Source organism: Lepisma saccharinum, chromosome 9, assembly GCF_977018435.1.
Source record: "Lepisma saccharinum chromosome 9, izLepSacc3.1, whole genome shotgun sequence".
Classification (NCBI taxonomy): domain Eukaryota; kingdom Metazoa; phylum Arthropoda; class Insecta; order Zygentoma; family Lepismatidae; genus Lepisma; species Lepisma saccharinum.
The window spans coordinates 65,464,553-65,487,269 of NC_139237.1; the positions used below are offsets into that span (position 1 = coordinate 65,464,553).

Sequence of the window (22,717 nt, forward strand, 5' to 3'; positions counted from 1 at the left end):
AACGTGTTCCCATACTATGGGTGTCACGTTCTTCAGGACATACAAGCATATTGTGGTACCACCATTTAACTTTAAGAAAGAATATGGTTACTATGACTTATGCCCCAGCCCTCGTATATTACATGAACATAGTTAAGTAACAGTTTTTTCCAAAAATAAATATTAAGGTTTAACATAACAGAAACTGCAATTATTGTTCCACTAGCCTGATATGACTGCTTTGTTTTTTGTGATTTGAAGTTAATTTAAATGTTGACTTTTCATGACTTTCTTTCCTTCCAGGAAAACGGCCTGTTACAGGTTGTGACCACTGCCCACCTGGCATTCCATGCGATAAACTTACGGGTGCCTGCATCTCAGGTAGGACTGTCATTTGCATGCATAAAAGAGATCCGCTTTTCAGCTTGGAACTGTAGACAAAATACACTGCAGCACAACAGCTTTGCATCCATGTTTTGTTGTTACCAGCGATTCAAGCTTCACTAATGAAATATGAAGATTGAAGTATTAAATCAGGAATGAAATTTGAGCATACTAACTTTTAGGATTGTGTTACTTTTGAGCGAAAAATGTGCTTTACCTGGGACTCAAACTTGCCCCCTTGCATTTTGTGCCATTGCTCTTCCTACTGAACTCTTAACTTCTTTGCATATCTTTCTCAGTTATGTTGCACCCATGGTACAACATTGAAGATATGGGAAACAAGAAAGTGCTCTGTTAAGGGTCCTAGTTTGATTCCTGGATGATATATATTTTTCACTCAGAATCTACACACTGAATATAGCCATTGCAAGATGTTCCTACGTTTTTCAATCGATCAACTTTTAATAACCTAAAGAGGAGTGTTAAGTTTTGTTGTAATTTTTGCATTTGTCAATTCTACTTAAGATTTCATTTACTGACACTCCCAACCTTGGGCAGGTATTTTCTCTCCTATATTTTAGAGAATAAATACTACTAGTTTAGGAAGGATTAATGTTATTTGAACATTAGAATTACTGTAAAGCTACTTTCACACCAAAGTGACAAACATCATGTGGCATGTCATTTGAAAAGCAGCTAATCAACTGCAGCCTTTTACACTATAGTGGCATGCTGCTGATTGGTTTACCTTCGGTGACACATGGTGCTTGTCACTTCAGTGTGAAATTTATCTAAATTTTGAAAAGAAAATATATATGGATGTATTTACATGTGTATGCTTGAAATATACAACTTGCAGCATCATCATCCTTTATTTATCTACGAAAGTGCGATATTTCATGTCTTTAATGTAGTTTAATTCCAAGTTTAAAGCTAACACCATCTCAAAGTTTAAAGTTGAAAATTTCATGGATGTGAAGCTTTGTGTTGTATTGCTATTCTCTTAATTGGCTGATCCATCTTTCTGAATCTTTTGGGAAAAAGTGGTGTGTTGCTGTTTTGTTTCTAAAAGATATTCTTTTTTTTTTGTATTTTTTTTTTTATAACTGAAATTTTTCACAGTGCTTGTAACAGACTAACAGGGAATGAAGTCTGCAGCTCATGGAGATCTGGAGGTGACGGACACAGCCTAGTCACACTCATAACCAAAGAGAGAAAAAAAAATGACCAGCCAGGAAGGAAAACCACAATGATAAACCATAACCTTTACGAGTCCTCTGATCCTTTGAAAAGAATGTGCTGGAGAGCATCTAAGCATGAAACCCCTTTTTGTCCTCTAAGGAGTGCATGTTCCTTCTTTTAAAGCCCAGACAAAAACACAACAAAGATAGATACGTGCTCTGATGGCCCCTTGCTGTTCTCAGTGGAAAATTTATAGAGGAAAGAAAAAGGATGTTGAGTTCTCTGTTGGAATGAGTAAAATATCATGACATCTTAAACAAGCATGGATGTGGGGCCAGCTCACAGGCTGAGCATGTTAAATGGTAGACTTTCAATCATGTCATCAATGTTTCTGGGTTTGAGTCTCAGCCTGGTTATGCCGCTTCATCAATTTCGTATAATATCACTCATCTTCATACTTGTGATCATCCATAAGTGGCAGAAGAAGATTGCGGGGGTCAGTATTGACCAGGCATGATTTGATTTGCAGCATGTTTCTTGTGGAAAGTGTAGTGGCGATTTTCAGGTCTAGTATAATAACGATAAACAAATACATTTCAACTAAGTAGTTCATGGTGCAAAGTATCCTAACAGGTTTCTGACTTCTTAAGAGTTGTAACGGAACATATTCGGATTCTTTGCAGCAGGAAGAATTTAAATTGATTGAGTTATCGTTATTATATACAGCATTCTAAAAGTTTGTTTGTGCTTGGCATGATTGACTGCTTGACTCACCACTTTGAATGTTCCGATACTTTACTTGCACCTTTAACGGAGCCCTTACACTTTTTTTTTTGCCTCGTCGCTTGTTTACCCTGATGACAACACCAAGCAACCTGCAGAACTTTGTCTTTGTTGTGCCCACATGTTTTAAAAGGTTGGAACATCCTGGAGAAACCTTACCCTTTGCCATTTCAACCTTGATTTTGACCAATGCTTGTTTTTTGTTTCATTATTAACAGCTAAAGAAGATTGTTGCTTGGGCCTCTGTTATCTAAACGTGCCTTCCCTGCCTCAATTCTTGTCTTTTTACTTGCTTTGATCTTTGCTACACTCGTACTTTAACTTCTCTCCTGTTGTTCTTCTGTAGATGTAGTTAGCAAAGCATGATCCTCCCATACTAAGCAAGTTACCTTTGTAGCATGTGCATTAAATTACCATAACATATACTTGCATTAGCATGAACAATCTCTTACATTTCAGTTTCGTATTCTTGTACTTGTCCTAAGAGCAACACATCTTTTTTTCCTTTATGTTGAAATATCTTTGTATAATATTTATCTTTCCCAAACAGGACCAGTGCTCTCTCTTTTCCAGGATAAATGTTAATTTAATTTCTGTAGTGTTTTGTTACTCTTTTTTGACTTTCTGTTCTAGTTTAGTAGTGTTTTATGTATATGTATATATGTACAATATGTATATAGCCATTCATTCCAAAGAGTAATTGGTTGATGGTAAATTTTGAATGAAATTTTTGTGTTGTGGTTGTTTGAAAAGTATTACAGAAACTAGTCACTAGAAAACTGTTTTTTTATAAATATTTATATATTGTAGTGTAAATAATACAAATTGCATGTTTTGTATGCGTGGGGAAAAAAGACAGAAATTGAGAACAAGTTTGAGTCATGAATTATTGAGAGAGAGAGGTAGTAATGCCGTTTTCCTATTAGTAGTAGCGTAATATAATTTTGCTTCCTATGCATCACTTGATAGTGTCGTAGTTTTATCGTGCCCCATCCTCTCTTAGTCTTGCTTTGTAGTGGTATATTTTACCCTTGTTTTCTGGGAATATTCACCATTATGAGTAATATTGTACTTATCAGTATTCAATTTGCTATTGTGAGCATTATGCAGCTTCAGATTGTATCGAACACGTCACTGCTTCAGCTTTTATGTTGTGTCTATTAATAACACTTGATATGCCTTGTATTTGCTGTCCTTTTGATTTCGTTGCAATATTAGATCAGTTGCGATGTAATTCAACCATCTTCCAGTAGATTTACTTTTCACAGTGGTCACAATATTTTCATCTGTTGATTCTAATGTTTGGGAGCGGATTAACTTAAAGGAAATCAGTAAGGATGGAATAGATTGGATTTGATTGCTGCTGCGGCAGCCATAAACCTTTGTGTGTAAGAAGTCTAGGGAGTTAGTTGTTGGGAGTGGATTGACAATTTCTGCACAGCTGAAGGAAAAGTGTCTTATTAACAAAGTCGGTACCTGGAAATGAAATGTTAGTTGGTTTAGTATAAAATATAGTGTATAAATATGAACCATTTACCTTGAAGAATGACAATAACACAAATAATATGAGAAAAAATTAATAATTCAGAGTTTGCACAGACTTGGAAAAACTGAAGTCAGGGAATTACTTAAAGGTATTTAGAAATGTGAAGCAGTCAGGAAATATTAAATGTGATTGTTGTACACATAGTGAATGTTTGCTCTTTTCACACACTTGGAAAAACTATTTTGTTGTAGCAGGCATTTCTTGAATGGATCGGGTGTTACAGTGAGAGCTGTAAATTCATTTAGGAAACTTGGAAGTCAGGGAATTTATTCTGGTAAAATTAAGAACATGATAGAAAATTATCCCAGGTCTAGTCAATCCGCTTTATCTTTGATAGCATGATTGTTACCGTTTGTAGGAATCACTGTGAATAAGAGAGACTTACATTTAAAAAAGGGAAAACATTATTCAATGCACCATAATATTTCATTCATTGAAAGATTGCAATTATAAATTCAAAGTCTAAAGCGCACATGTGTGAACTCTTTCACTTTGTAAACCTCAAATATCATCTTGCAATTTTCAAAGAAGATGTAATAGTTTATACTTGATGCATCTGTGACAATGTGTTCTGATAGGAAAATATTGTGACTACAGAGGAAAACTACTGTTTCTGAGTAAGATGGATCCACAGCCACAGACATTACGCAGTCTTGCTAAGTTTTGTGGACTTCATTATATCTTTCCTCTAAGAATCATATTCTCTCTCTATTAGGGGTTTGCATCATGTAAATACATTGATGCAATTTTTCTGGGATGATTCTTCATATTCTTTTTGGAGACCAAAGGAACTGATACACACACATTGCATGTGGTTCAATATTGTACGTCTGGAAATTTTTGAAGATAAGGACTTGATCACAAATGGGAATATGTGCTTACAGTCGGTCATTGGATGCAACATCTTTGTTCTTTTTACTTTATTGTGCATGGCAAGCACTGCCTTGAAGATTTATTTGACATCATTTATTTTATATGGTTATCTACATTGCTTTGTTGCCTTGAATTGGAGAGATGGGTTAGTTTTGGTGCATCATTATGTGCATGTTACATAAATGTATATGTATGCTGAGAATGGTCCATGTGTTCATGTGCATGACACACAAGATAATGGTGGACAGTAGCTTGAATAGCATTGAAAGCAGCCATGCATTTAGTTATGATGAAGTATTCCTGCATGATTGTTATTGAAGATGACAGATAGAATTTTATTTCTGGTAATGATTTATAGACAGAAATTGAAATATTCCATTGTAGTTATGGGGGAGTGATGTGACAGCAATGATTTTAATATAGTTTCCATAGACAGTGTAAAATTGAAAATAATGTTTCTAAATTTCTAATTACATTGGCAAGGTGATTAAAAGTATTCCAATTCATAATGAACAAGTTGAGAACAGTTTGGCCATGCTTGGCAATGTTGCCGAAACAAATGCAACTTCAATTTTTCATTGCTTTGTGTGTGAGAAATCCTTATTTACTAGCATAATATCAGATTGCATATTACCTGTAAGTAGTTCCATACAATGAGTTTTATGTCTGATGAACAGGAAAGGAATGTTCAAAATCGATATTCTATGTAGGAAAAATAGGATTAGAAGCATTTTTAATTGGCTTTTGAAGGAATGTTGTTATTTATATATTTTGCCAAAGAGATTGTGAATAATTATATTCCTGTGCAAGCATCTATAAAGAGTAAAATGGGAATGTTTTGAAGATAAATGGAATTTAGCACTAACATTAGTTTGCAACTGACAGTGATATCCATGAAATTATGTTAAGATTCACAGCCAGGAAACATTTGAATGAATACCACCGAGAAGCAGGGTAATGCTTGCACAGCCCAGTATTTGGAAAATGTATTGTAATTTGAACTGATCGTATACAAAAATGGATTCTGCTGAATTTATCCACAAATTTAATGTTCTTTAAAACAGTTATGAATTATGCCTAATGCTGATGAGAAGGCCTCTCTACTGGTAAGAATTCTATTTAGATATATGTATATTGGAAACTGTGCTCATCAAATTAATTTTCATCTACACCATAACATTTACTGTAGTAGCCATACACCATAACATTTACCGTAGTAGCCAATGTGATGAGAAATGTTGAAATATGTAAATCTTTCATTTTACACTGTTGAGGAATCCATATAATTACCCATTGATCCTGATTAAAATTATTTACATTTCTATTTTTAAACAATTTGGCAGTGGCTTAAAAATAAATGTCTAATCACTGCTGATCTTTGTGTGGATATGAACAAGTATAATATCATTATCCCTAAAATGAAGCACCTCTAAGAAACATGCATCTAGAATCCTTTGGGAAATGCTTAAACTAAATGATTCAGACATTTGTATTATTGTATTAGATTTATGTTAAGTGTATTGAGGACCTCTTTAGTGCAATGGATCCAGCTTTTTTATTATTTAAAGGGGTATGTACATAATGCATGGCTTTTATCAGCCTTGCAGAAACTGTTGTCATAAATTGTGTAATATTTATGTTAAAAATGAACTTTAAAAACTGCTTTGCATGATTAAAAGTATAAATTATTGCTTGTGCTTGTTTTACTAACACACCTTGGGGCAAGGATGTATGTTGTGAAGATTTGAAAACAATATATTCATAAAAATATACATAATGAACAACTCGGTGTGTACAGATAATATTTGTGTAAAATAAAGTTTAAAATATTACAATCACTTACATTGGCACTTCTTTGTAGGATTATATGCACTCTATTGATTTGTATATAGTTTTTAGTTTCTTCTTGTAGTAACATGTTATTTCTCCTTGCACTATTTAGTAGTTACATGATATTTCTTTGTTCCTTCATCTAGTAGTGACAGAATCACCAGGAACTACTATCGGGTCTCAGGCAGCAACAGTGACACCTTCACATGGTTACAGGGCTGAGACCACAGCACCATACGAAACACAAACAGACACACCAGCTACTCAAGAACCTCCCCATGACCTAATTTCAGAAATCTCCCCGTTCACAACAATGACTCGGACACCAGAACAAGAAGCTGTTACAACAACAACAAAACCTACATTGCCTAGCTCGAAAGCTACGGACATAGACTCCACACAGAGATACACTGTACAGACAGAAACGGTAACTTACAAACCAACAACGTTGACCTCTTCCACTGCACGGTTACCTATCGAAGTTCCAGAGATACCCGTCTACTCACCTGCACCGGCTGGTATTACAACCACCGAAACACCCATTGGCGTGAAAATTGGTACCGATGAAGGTACACCCTCTGAAGTACCCCCAGACCAGCCTACGACCATATTTGTTGAAGAGCCAACCACATTCAAAGCAACACACATAGAAACTTATACTGAAACAGGGCTTGCTTCAAAATCCACTGAAGAAATTAGTCAAACAACCCCATCTGTTACCGTAGGATTTTCAGCTGAGGTACATACCACCACCAAGGCTTCAACAGAAGCAGTTACTTCCAAGTTAACAACTCAAGGTCTTCCGCAAACTGTAACGTCGTCAAAATTCTCCACTATTCCACAAGAGGCTTCAACTATACCTTTTATTGTAGAAACCACAACTCGCAAAACCCTTCCTACTGAACAGAGTATTGTTACATCTAAGGAATTCACAACAATCAGAAGTGAGAAGCATACAGAAACAATTCCTTTCACCTTTCCAGAAGTTTCAACCGAATCTCCTGATATTGACACTAGGATTTCCGAAGATACTACTACTCGCCCAACATCTGTGGACGAAATCCATACCCCAACTTCTCCACCTATTTCGGTTACCAGAGAGCATTCCGAGTCACCTACCACTCAACCTGACACATTCACACCTGCAGAAGTACCTGGCATTCCAACCACACAGTATACTTTCTCTGCAGAGACTAGAATTTCGGAAACTGTCGCCACCCTTCCTCCACCAACAGATAGAATTACTTTGAGATACCCTAAGATCTCATCACTTTTTCCAGAAACAACCACACCCATGAGAGTGCTACCAACGGAAGCTGTTGTCCTTGAAACCGAGCCTCCTGAAGAATTGACACGAACATCAATTTCAACAAAACCATCTTCTGAAGTTCCACTGTTCACCACACAACCAGCACTCAGAACAGAAGAATCCACAACAAGATCTTCAGAATATCCACAAACAACACCCGAGACAATCAAGTTGTTCACTGAAGCTACGCCAGAAACAACTCCTACATATTCAGAGAGTAGTGCCACTTCAACATCACACATACCTCAAACATCTGAAACTTCAGTCGAACAGACCACAGTAACAGAACTCAGATTCCCCACACAGAGTACCGAAAGATCCTCAGTTGTCACTGAAGAGCATACTTCGTTCTCTCCAGTAACCTCAATCGAGACACGAATATTTGATGAAGCTACTACGCTTGGTATATCTGAACACACTTCAGGAGAGACAAGTTCTGAATTTACGACTTCTCCATCATCTGAATACTCGGAAGTTACCTCACCAAAGTCAGTTGAAAGCCCATCTCAAGGTACAGAGCCACCACATCTTACTGAAAAGAGTTCTTCTCCTGAAATTTCTCTTGAACTGACTACTCTCCCTGTTAAAAGTCCAAGCACAATATTCTCATTTACTGAAACTGAATTGACAAGCAACTTTTCTGAGGCTTCAACCACGCAACCTACTGTGATAGAACTCAGAACACAATCAGAGACCTCTGCAACTGAAACTGTTGAAATTTCTACTGAGCACTCATTGCCAGAGGTTCCAACCACACTTACTGACATTAGGACTTCACAACAGCCATACACTACACAGCGCAGCACTGAGGGGCATACAGATGCTGTTCCAACAAAAATACCTGATGTTTCATCAGAACTTCCAACAGAAACAGAAACAACACATCCTTCTCTACCTGAATCTGTAACTTCAGAAAAGAGCACAGAAAGCTTCAGCTTCCAAACTACACAACCAGCGGAGAAATCAGAGCCTGAAAGCTTCACACCACCACCTTTCGTCGGTACAACCACTACAGCGGAAACATTGACAGAGACAATCGAAACCACTTCTCGCACGACTCCCAAATCTCCTGCCACCGAGCCAAGCACAACAGTTTTCAAAACAACAGCTCATGGCAGCTACACCGAAACAGCAGAGAGTAAAATCACTGAACAGAGCACGGCCACGGAACAAATAACGACCACAGAGCATGAAATGACATCCACACTATCCGAAATTCCCCTTGAAATTAGAATACAGACAGAACGAGAAGACACAACCACATTGGAATCCACGACAACTGAAATGACTCCTCTAACATGCAGCATCGATGACGATTGCCCTACACACTTAGCCTGCCAGCGAGGTCGCTGCATCAACCCTTGCATCGAGAGCAACTCATGCGCAAAGAATGCTCAATGCACTGTTGCTAACCACACCACACATTGCACTTGCCCACCTGGACACAGAGGAAATCCACAAGAGGAGTGCATAAGAGGTACATGCAACACATTCAAACAAGTTTGTAATCACAGCACAATAAAATCTACATATAAATATACTTTTTGCTGTTAAATATCACAATTAAATCTTTTTTCTTCATTCTTGGCTATATCTATCTATCACATTCTTTTTTGTGGTAATGGTTGTGTTTTGCACATTAAGATTAATAGTAGTTACTCTTATAAATTATTGTGTACAGTAACGTCATTAAAAAAAATTAAGAATAACTGAAAAGTAATAAAATCTTTTGTATAATTTATACTGTCTAATTTTCGTTCTTTCAATAATCTTAATCAATATTCATAACTTACAAGAATAAGACAACAGTCAGGAAAAGAAAAGGTCAATGATATGCTTACGTATAACGCTCATAATACACTAATACTACTCCATGTTTTATCTAGCTCCACCTGGTACTCCCAAAGTTGATCGGCCTTGTGTATATGACACTGACTGTCTGGAAACAGAAGCCTGTTTCATGTCATTTTGTCAAGATCCGTGTGAATTTGCAAAAGCCTGTGCATCCACCGCAAAATGCCACGTTAAGGCACACAGGCCCATTTGCACTTGTCCAGCAGGTTACGAAGGAAACCCAACTGTCAAGTGCTTCTTATCCACACCATGTAAGCTACTAATATGTTTAATCACTCTATACCTTCAATCTTCTATCTGTGTGGAAGGGATGAATCAACCATGAAACGCTAACATTACATTTAACATATTGACCGATTAATGTTTTGTCTGTGACTTTTGATTCTGAATGAGCAGTTGGAAACCCGTACTGCAAATAACAAAGCAGTAATTTTTGACTAATGATATTAATAGTGGCTCGCTTTTTTTACAGTACGAAAAATTAGTCCCAAATATTTTCTACTTATATTATTAATCTACTAGGAAGCTTAGTCCAAAATAATTATGTACAACTGGTCATATTGATATGAGATATGAGAATCTTATATTATTCTTATGACTATCCAGCATAAAGAGATGCAACGTACCCCTAAATTCATTGGGTTTCTTTGGAACAATGGCATTAATATTGTACGTTTGACAACCAGAGGTTAAGATGCACTGATACTGGTGGGACCGAACCAAACTTAACCTAGGCAACATTTCCTTGCGAATTATCCACACCTCTTACTACTCAACAGGTTTTAATCTCTTTATTAGGCATTATCGTATGTGTTTCAATTAAATTTTTACTACTTAACAGGAGTTGCTAGTCTCCATGGCAGATTGGTTAGCACATCTTGCTATGATGACAGAGGTCCTGAGTTCGAATCCCGGCCTAAGCATGAGTGTTCTTTGCGAGTGTCCCATCATCACGTATTCTCACTTTCGCGATTAGCCAAAAGTGGCAGAAAAGCGAAATGAATTAAACCGATTCAATTAACTACTTAACAGTCAGTTATATTGATATTATTGTATACAATCTTTTATTTGACTAGTTAATATATATTTTCCGGCCTAGAAAGCAGATAACAGCAGTGATGGGACTCAGCGCCCTGTCCAAGACCACCCAATGAAAAGCCACTTGGCAACCCTTGGCCCTCCATGAGTTGTTGCATCACATAGTTTAATTGAGTTGTTGGAATAGACATTATTATTAATGAAACAATTACATTGTACGAAGTCAGCTGTGTGTTCAGACATAATGATCCATACTGCATAAAATCACTGTGTATTAGTTAATTATGAAAAGACATAGATAAATGAACAGTCTCGAGAAGGAATGTCCCACATATCATTACTCATAATATCAATATTTTATCCCACCAGCCCCATGGTGGGGTCATTACCATAACATGCTACAGAGTCATGGATTGGTTTGAATCCTCAGTAAGGCATGGATGTTCCATTATGTTTGTCCTATCATCTACTTCATCAGCTCATCATCATCATTGTGATTAACAGAAGTAGAAAATAACCAAAAATATGAAGTCCTTATCCGCGATCGTTTTAACTGTAGTTACTACTTTATGTGCAATGGTCATACAAGCATTCAAATAACCAAGAGAGCAATATTTTCTAGGTTCGAGAGATTGTGAAAGTTCTTAATTCCACAAAATAACTGCAGAATCAGAAAACCACATTACATAAAGGAGAGGACATGACAACAAATGCAGTTTATGATGTCTTAAATGGTTTTTTTTTAACCTGTGTATAATTTTTGCTACTTTAGTATAATTAGTTTTCAATAAGATCTCTCTTTTTTTAAAAATTTATATGGTTGAACAATAAGATTCGAATGCATTTAAATTCACAGCACAAACACAGTTAAAATTCACTTCTTACATAAGTATAATTCTGTGCAACTTGCAAAAAATAAAAAAAGCCTGATTTATTTAATTTCAGTGACTGAGTGGCAGAAAGTCATTGAAAAACATAATCTGAAGACATGTGTTTTCGCAAGTTACACCAAATTATTATGTACTAATTTAAGACATCATGTATAATTGTAGATAAACTTTGTTGAAATACAATTTGTAAGCAACAAAAGCTACAAAGCTGAAGCAGAATGGTTGATTCATTCCCTGTTTTGTATATTATATTTATTTCTAGTTTACTACTGTAAAGTAATAATCTCTAGAAAAGTTTCTTATTGTCAGAAAAGCCTTTCATAAGATATATTTAATTTGTAAATAAAAATCATTCTACCTTTTTTTTCCTATTATTTGCTCTATAGGTAAAGTTGGTTGTAGTTATTTGTACTTGTATCACTGGTCCTTTGTACAAAGTGTTAGTGACAACTATATTGTTAGTTACTTTTTCCGAGTCTTTTCCCGTCTTTGACCTCTGTTGAGTATTCTTCTACCAACATAATTTTATGTAGATATTGTTCTTTCTCTGTCCTTTCAACTCCTTCTATGTGTATCACTACAGTGGGTTGCACAAGCAACTCTGAATGCCCTGTGACAGAAGCTTGCATCAATCAGATTTGCCAGAAACCGTGTGACGTCCATAACCCTTGTGCTCACAATGCAGTGTGCATAAACACCAACCATGAATCGGATTGCAGCTGCGCAGAAGGATACCATGGGAATGCTTTTGTAGGATGTGTACCAGGTAAGGTTAAGGCCTTTACTTATTTGTTCTACTATTTACTTGCTCTGAAACTATACAGATATCATAAGATACAATGCTAGTATAGTGGGAATCATTTTCTCCAAGGCTAGTAGACACTTTCTTATGCATTGTGCATGAAAATCCAATAGTATTATTATTTTCACTTTATATTTATAAACAGCATATTGATTGTTATTTTATAACAGGCAATGTTGCACAAACTTCTGGCTTTCATCTTCACACGCAATGGAGTTAGAAGTATTGTCTGAACTTTCATATGTCAACTAAACTAATGCTGTGTGCGAAACCTGAACTGCCAGTGCTATGCGCCGGACCTGATATTTATATATTATCTATCGTCAGTCATCTGTTACCTTTCTCTTATGGTCTATGATAATGCGTAATGTTAGATTATACACACTTGATCCTGACATCTCTCGAGTTGCATTCTTACCTTCCTACTCTGTAACATCGACGAACCCACATTCGATGAGAACTCTTGTTTGAACTCAAACTCCATTGGGCCTGAAGATGTGAAATCAATGATGATATTAATGTTGTAGAAATTGATCAAACGTGCATTTCATACATTACATTAATTTCTACAGAAATTAATATCATTATCACACAGATGACATAGCATAATGGAAGAAAACATGTTGAAATTTATTTTCAGTAATTGGTTTAAGCCAAACCAGGGCAAATGTTAGTTACATTATTAAAAAATAGAGATGGACAAATATAGAATTTTTGCCAGTATTGATAAGGAACCAACATAAATTTTACCGATATCGATAACTGATATTCTATCAGTTCAATATAACATTGCAAAAGTTCCTCAAAGAACACGAATGGTTCATTTACCTCATTAATTAATTAGCATGACTGGAACACTGCAATGCGTTTTGCCTAAAAAAACTTGCATATTGAGACTTGTTTTACAAAAAAACAGTCCATGCAAATTACATGTTTATTTTCACAAAAACAATGAAAAATGTCAGAAATGTTCACTCAGTTACAGGATATCTACGGAAATAGCATATCAGTAAAATTATTTGCCATTTTACTGATAAAAAGGCATTTGTTGCTGGTGGCAACGTATTAATAAAACCGAGTACCTACTCATTTCTGAACTTGCTCACCTTCCTCCCTTACTGAGTACCTACTCCAGTGGTGAGTGAATGCTCACATTTTGATATACAAAAAAATGTACATGTTCTCAGAAATTAAGTCTATGCTTAAATTACACACAAGTGCACATGGATGCCCACTTAAGTATGAATATCATCAGCAGTGGCGTAGCATGGGCATTTCGGCTGGGAACACCAAGTCCGAAGGAATGGTCGGCCCTTTTTTGGTTAATAATTTACTTATGGAATTAGTCGCCACAGGTGTTGTTTATTTGCCTGAAGTCAGCTGGGTTTGCAATAAAGCATCATCATCCATACAGTTTTTAGCTAGAAAATTAGATGCCTCACTATGCAACAAATGTTTTGAACTCTGGTGTTTTATACCTTTCGGCATGACACAAATCATTATAAAACCTACCTGAATCACAAGCCTCTGGACAACAGTAGACGTCATTGTTGTGAATGATCCAACTAATGATTGATTTGGTTTATTTTACTTCGCTTTTCTACCACTTTTGGTTAATCGCGAATATGAATATGAGTGATGATGATATTGATGAAGGGACACTCACAAAGAACACCCATGCTCACCCCGGGATTCGAATCACGGGCCTCTGTCGTCTTGGCGCACTGTGCAAAACACTCTGATACGGAGGTGGGCGGATGATCCAACTATCGTACACTCTACTAACATAACAGTGCCGATTAGTAATTCAGACCACTGTTTATTACGTCTTGAGAATGTTGATAAACATTTTAAAATAATTTTGTCCAGAGACCATTCGATGTTAAGAGTTTTCAAATGAATGCTAAACATTTCCATTGACACAATATTAAGCAGTTACATAATAACTAAAAAATAATAACCCGCAAAACTATTATTTTTTTATTAATATTATTAAGTGGTAGAGCAGCCACAGCCTGAACTTCTCCCATGAAGACTTCAGCAACTTATTTGACAAAAACTGTGTTGATCTTTTAGTTTTTAATGCACATCGCTGTTCGTGCGATAAATTATACAATGCAGTGGTCATTAAGTAGTGCTATATTTCGGTTTGGTAAAGTTACGTCAGTCAATATTGTGTATTGTAGCAACACACAGCACGAGTGGCACGAGCGCGAAGAACCGGGTGGAAATTCTACCGCTGTCGTCTGCTTCAGAAGGCAGGAAGGGTCACGTGAACCAATCACGTAGCCCTCTGCTCCATATGCGGGCGTAAGAGAGAGCATTTGGGCGCGTGCTTTACAGATCCAAGCTTTCCCTCCAGAAAGGCAGCAAGGAATATAGGGTTCTTTACGCCGAACCTGCTCGGCGTACGGCCAGGAAAGGCATTGAAAAAAAAAAATGCTAGAACGAGTGTTGTTAGTGGAGCGTTGCAAGCGGATCGCGAGAAATAGCTATTATAATGCCATGAAGGTCAGACATATATGAAATTAGTCAAGATTTACTTTATATTTACAGCATTTACGCATTTTTTAAATATTAAATCTGGGAACGCCGGGCATACGGGCGTACTATAATGCTACGCCACTGATCATCAGGGCATAAAAATGGGGATATTTGCATGAAAAACTGCACGGTAAATTTCATTCATATGGAAATGGAGCACTTTCCTGTTTTTCTTAATATGATCCATTGTTTGAATCTTGTTATTATACAGCATGTTCCACTTAGAGGGATCAAGAAATAATTGATAATTTGAAGTGTAAATAATGGTTTATTAACACACTTTTTACATACCTTGATGCAGAAACTCTCTGAGTTTAGGAAAATGGTCAATGCAACTCGATGTGTGCATCTAGAGTTGCCCTGTAGATATCTAAAGATATTTAAAGGGTCTGCATTCTTACCGTCGCATATCTGTTGCTCTACTGAATAGTGCCACACTTGTTCCGCTTTACACATTGGCATGCATGCACAAGCGCATGTATTCACTATTGGCGTATAAACTTGGATAGTTTCTGTATCTTGTAAAATGAAAATCATAACAATATCCTCCTCTGTTTTTAAAAGGTGGGCATTTATTTGTTGATCCCTCTAAGCAGAACACGCTGTATTGAAAATATACTATATTTGTGATAATTCTAAAAGTGATTTGAAATCACAGAATATGAGCAAGTTTGACAAACTGACACAGCATGTATACTTTTAAATATGACAAACATGAATAGTGTACTCCAGACAACATAGAAAGTGCATGACTACCTGCAACTATACAAGGAATGACTCTTTTTCTTTTCTAGCGACCAAAAGCTGTGTGACGTATCACGACTGCTTTGTGGACGAGGAATGCATATCTGGCACCTGCATGAGACAGTGCCAAGACAAGACTATTGACTGTGGCTACAATGCTTACTGCTTGACTGTTGACCAGATGGATGTATGCTTGTGCAGAAAGGGGTTCGTTGGGGATCCTTACACACAGTGTCTCCCTGAAATGCACTGCGGATACAATGGTGACTGCTCACCAGAACTGGCTTGCATTGATCGAACGTGCACCAACCCCTGTTTGGTGGCCAACCCTTGCCCCAAACATGCAACATGTAAAGTGCAGAACCACAGGGCCATGTGCGTCTGCAGTTTGAATTTTGTGGGCACCCCAGCGTTTGGCTGTGTGCAGGCCACTTGCATGTGGCATGACGATTGCGATAGGGATCAATTATGTATAAATGGACAATGCCAGTATGGCTGCCAACAATGCGGAGAGGGTGCTGTGTGCAAGAGCAAAAATGGGGAAATTAAGTGCCTTTGTCCAAGCGGAACGTATGGAGATCCATTAATAAGTTGCAAATGTAAGATTTCTCACGAATATATTTTTTCACCACATTTGTCACAGTTAAAGCTTCTGTTTATAAAATAAATTCATTTTGGCTAAATCATTGTTCTCAAATATCATATTGAAAAGATTTGCAAACAATCAAAGGTGCTAAATTTTTAACATTCTCTTTCTTCAAATTTTCCAATCCTAAAAATATTTTTCGAAAATATACAAGAAATAAATTACAGAGTTGTGCCCAAGTATTGACGAATCAGTTTGTGCTTTGAAAGACAAAATCACTGCACTTTTGTTCATTCAAAATTAACTCTTTGTACTTGTGGGCCTTTGCAACGACTTTTAATATATACTTTTTACTGCACAACAATTTGTAGCTTGTTATACTTTTTCTTAAGTATCCAGATAAAGAGATTTTCATGTACCAATGTTTGTTACATGGCTGTTTTTCCTTGATAGAAAATCCAAGAAAGAGTAGCAAAAACAGAACTCATTTTAATGCAGCCTTCTCAGAATTCAAAATACAACTAGGTTCTAGTTACATAATTCATGATTTGGCATATAGGTGGCAGTAGACTAGGGGCAAATGTTTATCACTAGAAAATTTACTTCAGAGTGCAAAGGGTTGAACTACAAACTGTTAAACGTGCAGTTGCTTAATTTTTTTAAGGTTAGGATTCATTATAACTAATGACTTTGATGTGTGTGGATTCAACACAAAACATGGATACAATTTGAAATTAACTATGTTATTTAAAGAAATGAGTGGAAACGATTGTTAATAGATTGTTTCTGTACAATGTAGCCATACATTCATGCGAGACGAATGACGACTGTAAAGGTAGCGAAGCATGCATTGATGACAAATGTAAGGATCCCTGCTATTCTGTCCCACCTCCCTGTGCGCTGAAAGCGCTCTGTATGGTTGTCCAGCACAAACCAGTCTGCATGTGTCCAGATGGATTTGATGGGGATCCTAAAGAACAGTGTAGACAAGGTAAAAGCAAAGGTTATAATTTGTTGACGAAAATATTCAAGAATTTCTTTTTTATACAAAATTGTATTGACAAAAGACTTTTATTGACCTACAATGACTGTAGACTACAAGACAGTATGTTCATTATCGTATAATAAATTGTTCATTATACATTCATTAATTATATTTATACAAAATAGTGTGTTTATTGACTTTGTTTGGAACATTAAACAAAAAACTAAAATGCTCAGAGAGTATTCAGGGTATAAATTATTATTATTATTATTATTATATGTCTTAGTATTGGCTGCATATGTGTACTAAAACCTTTGTATTGTTCTCATCCATCAGTACTTTCAAAAGAGTACAGCAAATTCATTCATTCATTTAATTTCTTATTATAAACACAAACTATACTGTAATAGTAGATAATGGCACTATTTCCCCACATTTCCTCAAATGAATTTTCATGCAATGCTTTTATATCACGCATGCTCACTTGTACTATTGACAACACAAGGTGAAGCCATGTGTTTCATCAGCCATTTTCCCTATCTAAGAATCTTGGCACTTTTCTCACTACCAAAGGTTACACATTCGACACTAGCACTGCTGATTTAAAGTCTGAGCTACAGCTCTGTTGATTTATGGAAATTAACAATCTCGCTGATCTAGATACATTTTACAAAATTTTTCGTTTTCCTCAAATTAATGCTCTTCTCTGATCTAGTACATGAAACACTAAACATTTTAATAGCTGTTGTTCATATTTCATCTGCAAGATATCTATAAAAGTCTGTCCTCATGAAAATGTAAACACACAAACTTGCAGATCACATACTCCTGTATAAAATACCCAATGATAGCATCAAATGCGAGATTCTACTCCAGGAAATTCACTTTCAAGTGCAATACCTGAAGCACCTCAACTTTTGCCTCCAGAAGTCAAGATAATGCCTCATTAAAAGTTCCCTGTTCCACAGATTACCAAACCAATACAATGATCTATCAAGCCAATAGTAATTGAAGACCCTGGTGCAAAGAACCAGACAGCTCCAAATTATAAAAGTTTTCACAAGACACAAAAAACTGAATAAAATAATGAAATGTCGAAGAAGCAAAGGGTATTCATGTGAAATAGCTAGAAGCAACAGTAACATACATATTGAAGTGTGCGGTCTCGATAGCAACTGCTGCATGCCGCCGAGTGGCCAAACACTGAACTATAGCCGCTGCAAGAACCAAACTGCTCCAGGAGCTGTCTGCGATCATGTGCCGGCAGAAACACGCCAGGCAACTCCTTTTCCATTCCTACTACGCAACAAGCCTCCCCTATGGTGCAGTGGTAGCATCATTGCCTTGTAATCAAGGGGTCCCGGGTTCGATTCCTGGTGGAGGCACATAGTGGTTCGGATCCCAACTCAAACAAACCCTACTACACAACAAATCTGTGGAGCTATCTGATTCTTGCACCAGCAGATAGAGCCTTTTTTTCATGATAGATTACAGAAAAAAAAAAAACAATTTTGACCAAAACGTGGAGCTGTCTGGTTCTTGCACGGGGGAATGGGGGGGGGTCTTCACTTCAGCAACTTATTGGTTTTGTAAATCAAGTAGGCTTTAGAATGCTGTTGTGTAAAAGTTTGTAAGTCACTCTTCCATGTCATTTTGTGAGAACCAGAGGGACATAATTCCAATTTACAAAGGTCGGTCAAAAAGTAACGCACAATCCACTGTAGCTCGGGAACGGTAAGGACTAGAGAAATGAAATTTTGTAGGTAGAAGCATTGGTCCTTTGGAAATGTCACTCAATGTATGATCCATGTGCTTCACTGCACTGCAGCCATCTTTGTTTCCATGACACGAATGCACGTTCGGCCTCCCCGATGGCGCAGTGGTAGCATCGTCGCCTTGTAATCAAGGGGTCCCGGGTTCGATTCCTGGTGGAGGCACATAGTGGTTCGGATCCCACTTTAAACTGTAGGTCCAGTCCCGATTAGCCTTACTGTGCATAACAACAAATCAATCCAATCCAACGAATGCACGTTCATAAAACTCTTTAGTTTGGTCTTCACATCACTTTTTCACACATGCAATGAGCTTGTTGTCATCTCCAAACTGTTTCCCATGCAGATGAGCCTTCAGTCGTCCAAACAGATAGAAATCCGATGGTGCTAAGTCAGGGCTATATGGGGGTTGTGGCACCACTGTTCATCCCAGATGACCAATCTTCTGAACTGTCATGATTGCAGCATGATGCAACTTGATGTCCGTTGCGCGTAACTCTGACCTCTTTGTTCGTGATTATGTTATTTAGGTGTTGGTTAGGTGGTAATGGACTAATGCTTCTACCTACAACATTCATTTCCCTTGTCCTTACCATTCCCGAACTACAGTGGTTTGTGCGTTACTTTTTGACAGACCTGTACGAAATTTAGATATTTGTGATTGTAGCAGGGGGGGACAGGAAATAATGTATTCTTAGGAATATGTCTGACTTTTAAGGAGTCAGTCAATTGGAGATGTGTGACTCCACCTTACTGCTAAGGTTAGAAGTGGAGGTATGTATTTCTGGCTTGAGATACAGCTCTTCAGAGGTGATACGTTAAACAAAACCAAAAACTGCATTTTTTGGAGTTATGTTCCTCTGGTTCTCATAAAATGATGCATAAGTTAACTTTATGTTGCTATTAACTCCTGCTGGTGCATTTCGATGTAAAAATGGCCAAGCCCTGTATTTTGAATTTTTTGTTAAATAAATAAAGCAATATGTTGTTGGATATTTTTGCATACAGTGTAAAGTTTGCAGATGTTATATCTGAATATGTATTTCTGTTTGTACAATCCAACGTTCTTCCTATTGTGCAGTGGAATCACCTCATTCGGTGTGCCAGTATAATGAAGACTGCCCTCCAAACAAGCTTTGCGATCGACTGAATCGACGATGTATAAATCCATGCTTTGAAGATTCGTGTGGTGAGAATGCAGTGTGTGTACCAGTGAATCATGCGGCTGAGTGCCAGTGCATTGAAGGATATGTTGGTAACCCTTACCTAGAATGTACACGAGGTATGTGAATATTGTCATATAATAAGATTTGCATTTAGTCTGTACCTGATTTGATATTTCATTGTTCTTCACAGTTTACATCCCCCAGTATCCGGTACTGTTATCTTTTAAAAATCAACTGCTGTCTAGCAAATATACGAGGTGTGGCTAGAAAATAACCGGACTTTTACTACAAAATCTTTTATTGGTAATTTTGTACAATACGAACATTATCCCCTTCAAAGTACTCCCCTGAACTATCGATACACTGCTCCATACAAATCTTCCATTTCTGGAAGCAGTGCTGGAAATCATTTTCTGAAACAATGTTCATGACTTCTGTCGCTTTTGTTTTCACAGGTTCTACGGTCGTAAATCTGTTTGTTTTTTCAGTGCTGATATGACCTTTGGGAATAAAAGAAGTTGCACGTAGTGATACCCAGCGAATAGGGTGGATGTTCTAACACTGGGATCCCTTGCTTGGCCCAAAAAGCCTTGACTGACAATGCTGTATGGACAGGAGCATTGTCCTGATGAAGAATCCATGACTTGCTTTTCCACAAATCAGGTCGACGTCTTCTTACTCGCTCACAAAGGGTCGTCAGCACCGTAATGTATTAATGTTGGTTGTTTTGCAATAGCTCGAATACTCAAGCGACGATCCTCTTGAATCAATTCACCGACATTTGCAATGTTTGATTCCATTTTCGACGTGCAAGGCTGTCTAGGATGCAAGTCGTCTGCAATCACTTCTCGTCCCTCTTTAAACCTTTGAAACCACTCAAACACTTGCGTGCATGATAAACACTCATCTCCATATACTTCCTTCAACAAAACATAAGTTTCTGTGGCGAATTTTCCGAGTTTCATAAGAAACTTCACAGTGATACGCTGTTCCACTTTCACAGTTAACATTTTTCCGACAGAGCACAGATGTATTCACTTCGTCGACAAGTTACAGCGGAACTGATCGCTGCGAACCCTTTGAAATCACACAGTCGATAGGCAGGATATCACGTTATACACTCATGCACCGCTTGACCTTGACGAGCTTGCCGTTTGTCAACAGCAACATCGATCCGTTTTTTTTTCTAGCCACACCTCGTATCAGCTTGTTTACCGTTTCTTTGATATTTGTGATTGTAGCAGGGGAGTTTTTGTGTATGAGTGGGAGGAAGGATGAGTGTGTTGGAGGGAGAGATGAGATTGAAGGGGAGTGAATGTAGAGAGATGGAGAAGTGGCAATAGAGAGAAGAGGGGGGTGAGATGGGAGAGAGATCATAAGGAGGAGGGAAAAGTGAAGCTGAGGGTAAGAGAAGAGATAGAGAGATTGTGTGGAGGAATGAGAAGGGGGGAATTGAGGGGAAAGTATCGAGTCTGTGATGGATCAAAGGGGACTGAGCTCACTCAATAATTTGTCATGTTGTTATTATTATATATTTGATATGATTTGAGCAGGATAGCTTATTGAAATTGGTAAACATCAGCGTTTTTTTTTAAAAAAAATAGTTAGGATCCATTGTTGGCATGCATTGACATCATGATACATGGAAGGGACTATTTAGGAGATATTTGAACATGTGACTTAAGTGTTTGATCCCACTCAATGTTTTTCAAAGGTTGGCACCCCTGAGAGTGAATGGAATGAGGGGAATATAGTAACAGACTGCTCACACCTGCCATCATGCATACAGTAGGGGTATGCAGGGTGGACATTTTTTTGGTTGAGATATGAAATGAAGCAAATGTCAAATTCTATCCTTGATGTGATTGTTTCACTTTTCTAGATTGAAATCTGCTATTTCCAAGAAAATGCTGACACTTTTAGTACAGAAAACTGTAACAATTAAACACTATTACACAACTATTTCCCATATACTATAGTTTGGATCCCATAAACCAGGAAATCATTTCCCATGTTTCACATGGGAAACTGATCTCAGTACCAATTTTTGACTGGAATCCTGTACACCCCTAATATACTGTAAATTAACGCACTCATCCATAAATTACAATATTGTTTGAAGTTGTATGTGCAATGTAGTAAGTGGTCTGAAAATCAACTACTTTTTCATTTCTTATTCTAGTGTACAATCCCAGCATACTATGCAATAGTGACATGGACTGTGACTCTTGGACATCATGCATTAACACCCAATGTATGAACCCTTGCACTGTTCAGAATCCTTGTGCACGAGATGCCATATGCAAAGTGGAACAACACGTGCCTATATGCACATGCGCACGTGATCCAACTGGGAACTCACATTTATGCACTGAATGTAAGACTTGACATGGACATTGACTGTATAACTCTTGCTACGTAGTGTATGACATTGACTGTTTTTTTTTTTT

The 22,717-nt window shown here is 37.2% G+C and overlaps 2 protein-coding genes across 2 annotated transcripts in view; both read left to right on the forward strand.

Annotated features, from left to right (window-relative positions):
• LOC145992840 (uncharacterized) overlaps positions 1–266 on the forward strand; it is a 9,062-nt gene extending 8,796 nt beyond the window's left edge. Inside the window, exon 5 of the mRNA XM_083129236.1 lies at positions 241–266. Within this exon, the coding sequence (XP_082985362.1) occupies positions 241–266 (26 nt within the window). The remainder of the gene's footprint in view (positions 1–240) is intronic.
• The window catches only part of dpy (fibrillin-like protein dumpy), a 474,963-nt gene that overhangs the window by 217,220 nt on the left and 235,026 nt on the right, over positions 1–22,717 (forward strand). The window contains exons 48-50 of the mRNA XM_083128311.1: positions 283–360; positions 12,252–12,434; positions 20,183–20,383. Coding sequence (XP_082984437.1) covers positions 283–360; positions 12,252–12,434; positions 20,183–20,383 — 462 coding nt within the window. The remainder of the gene's footprint in view (positions 1–282; positions 361–12,251; positions 12,435–20,182; positions 20,384–22,717) is intronic.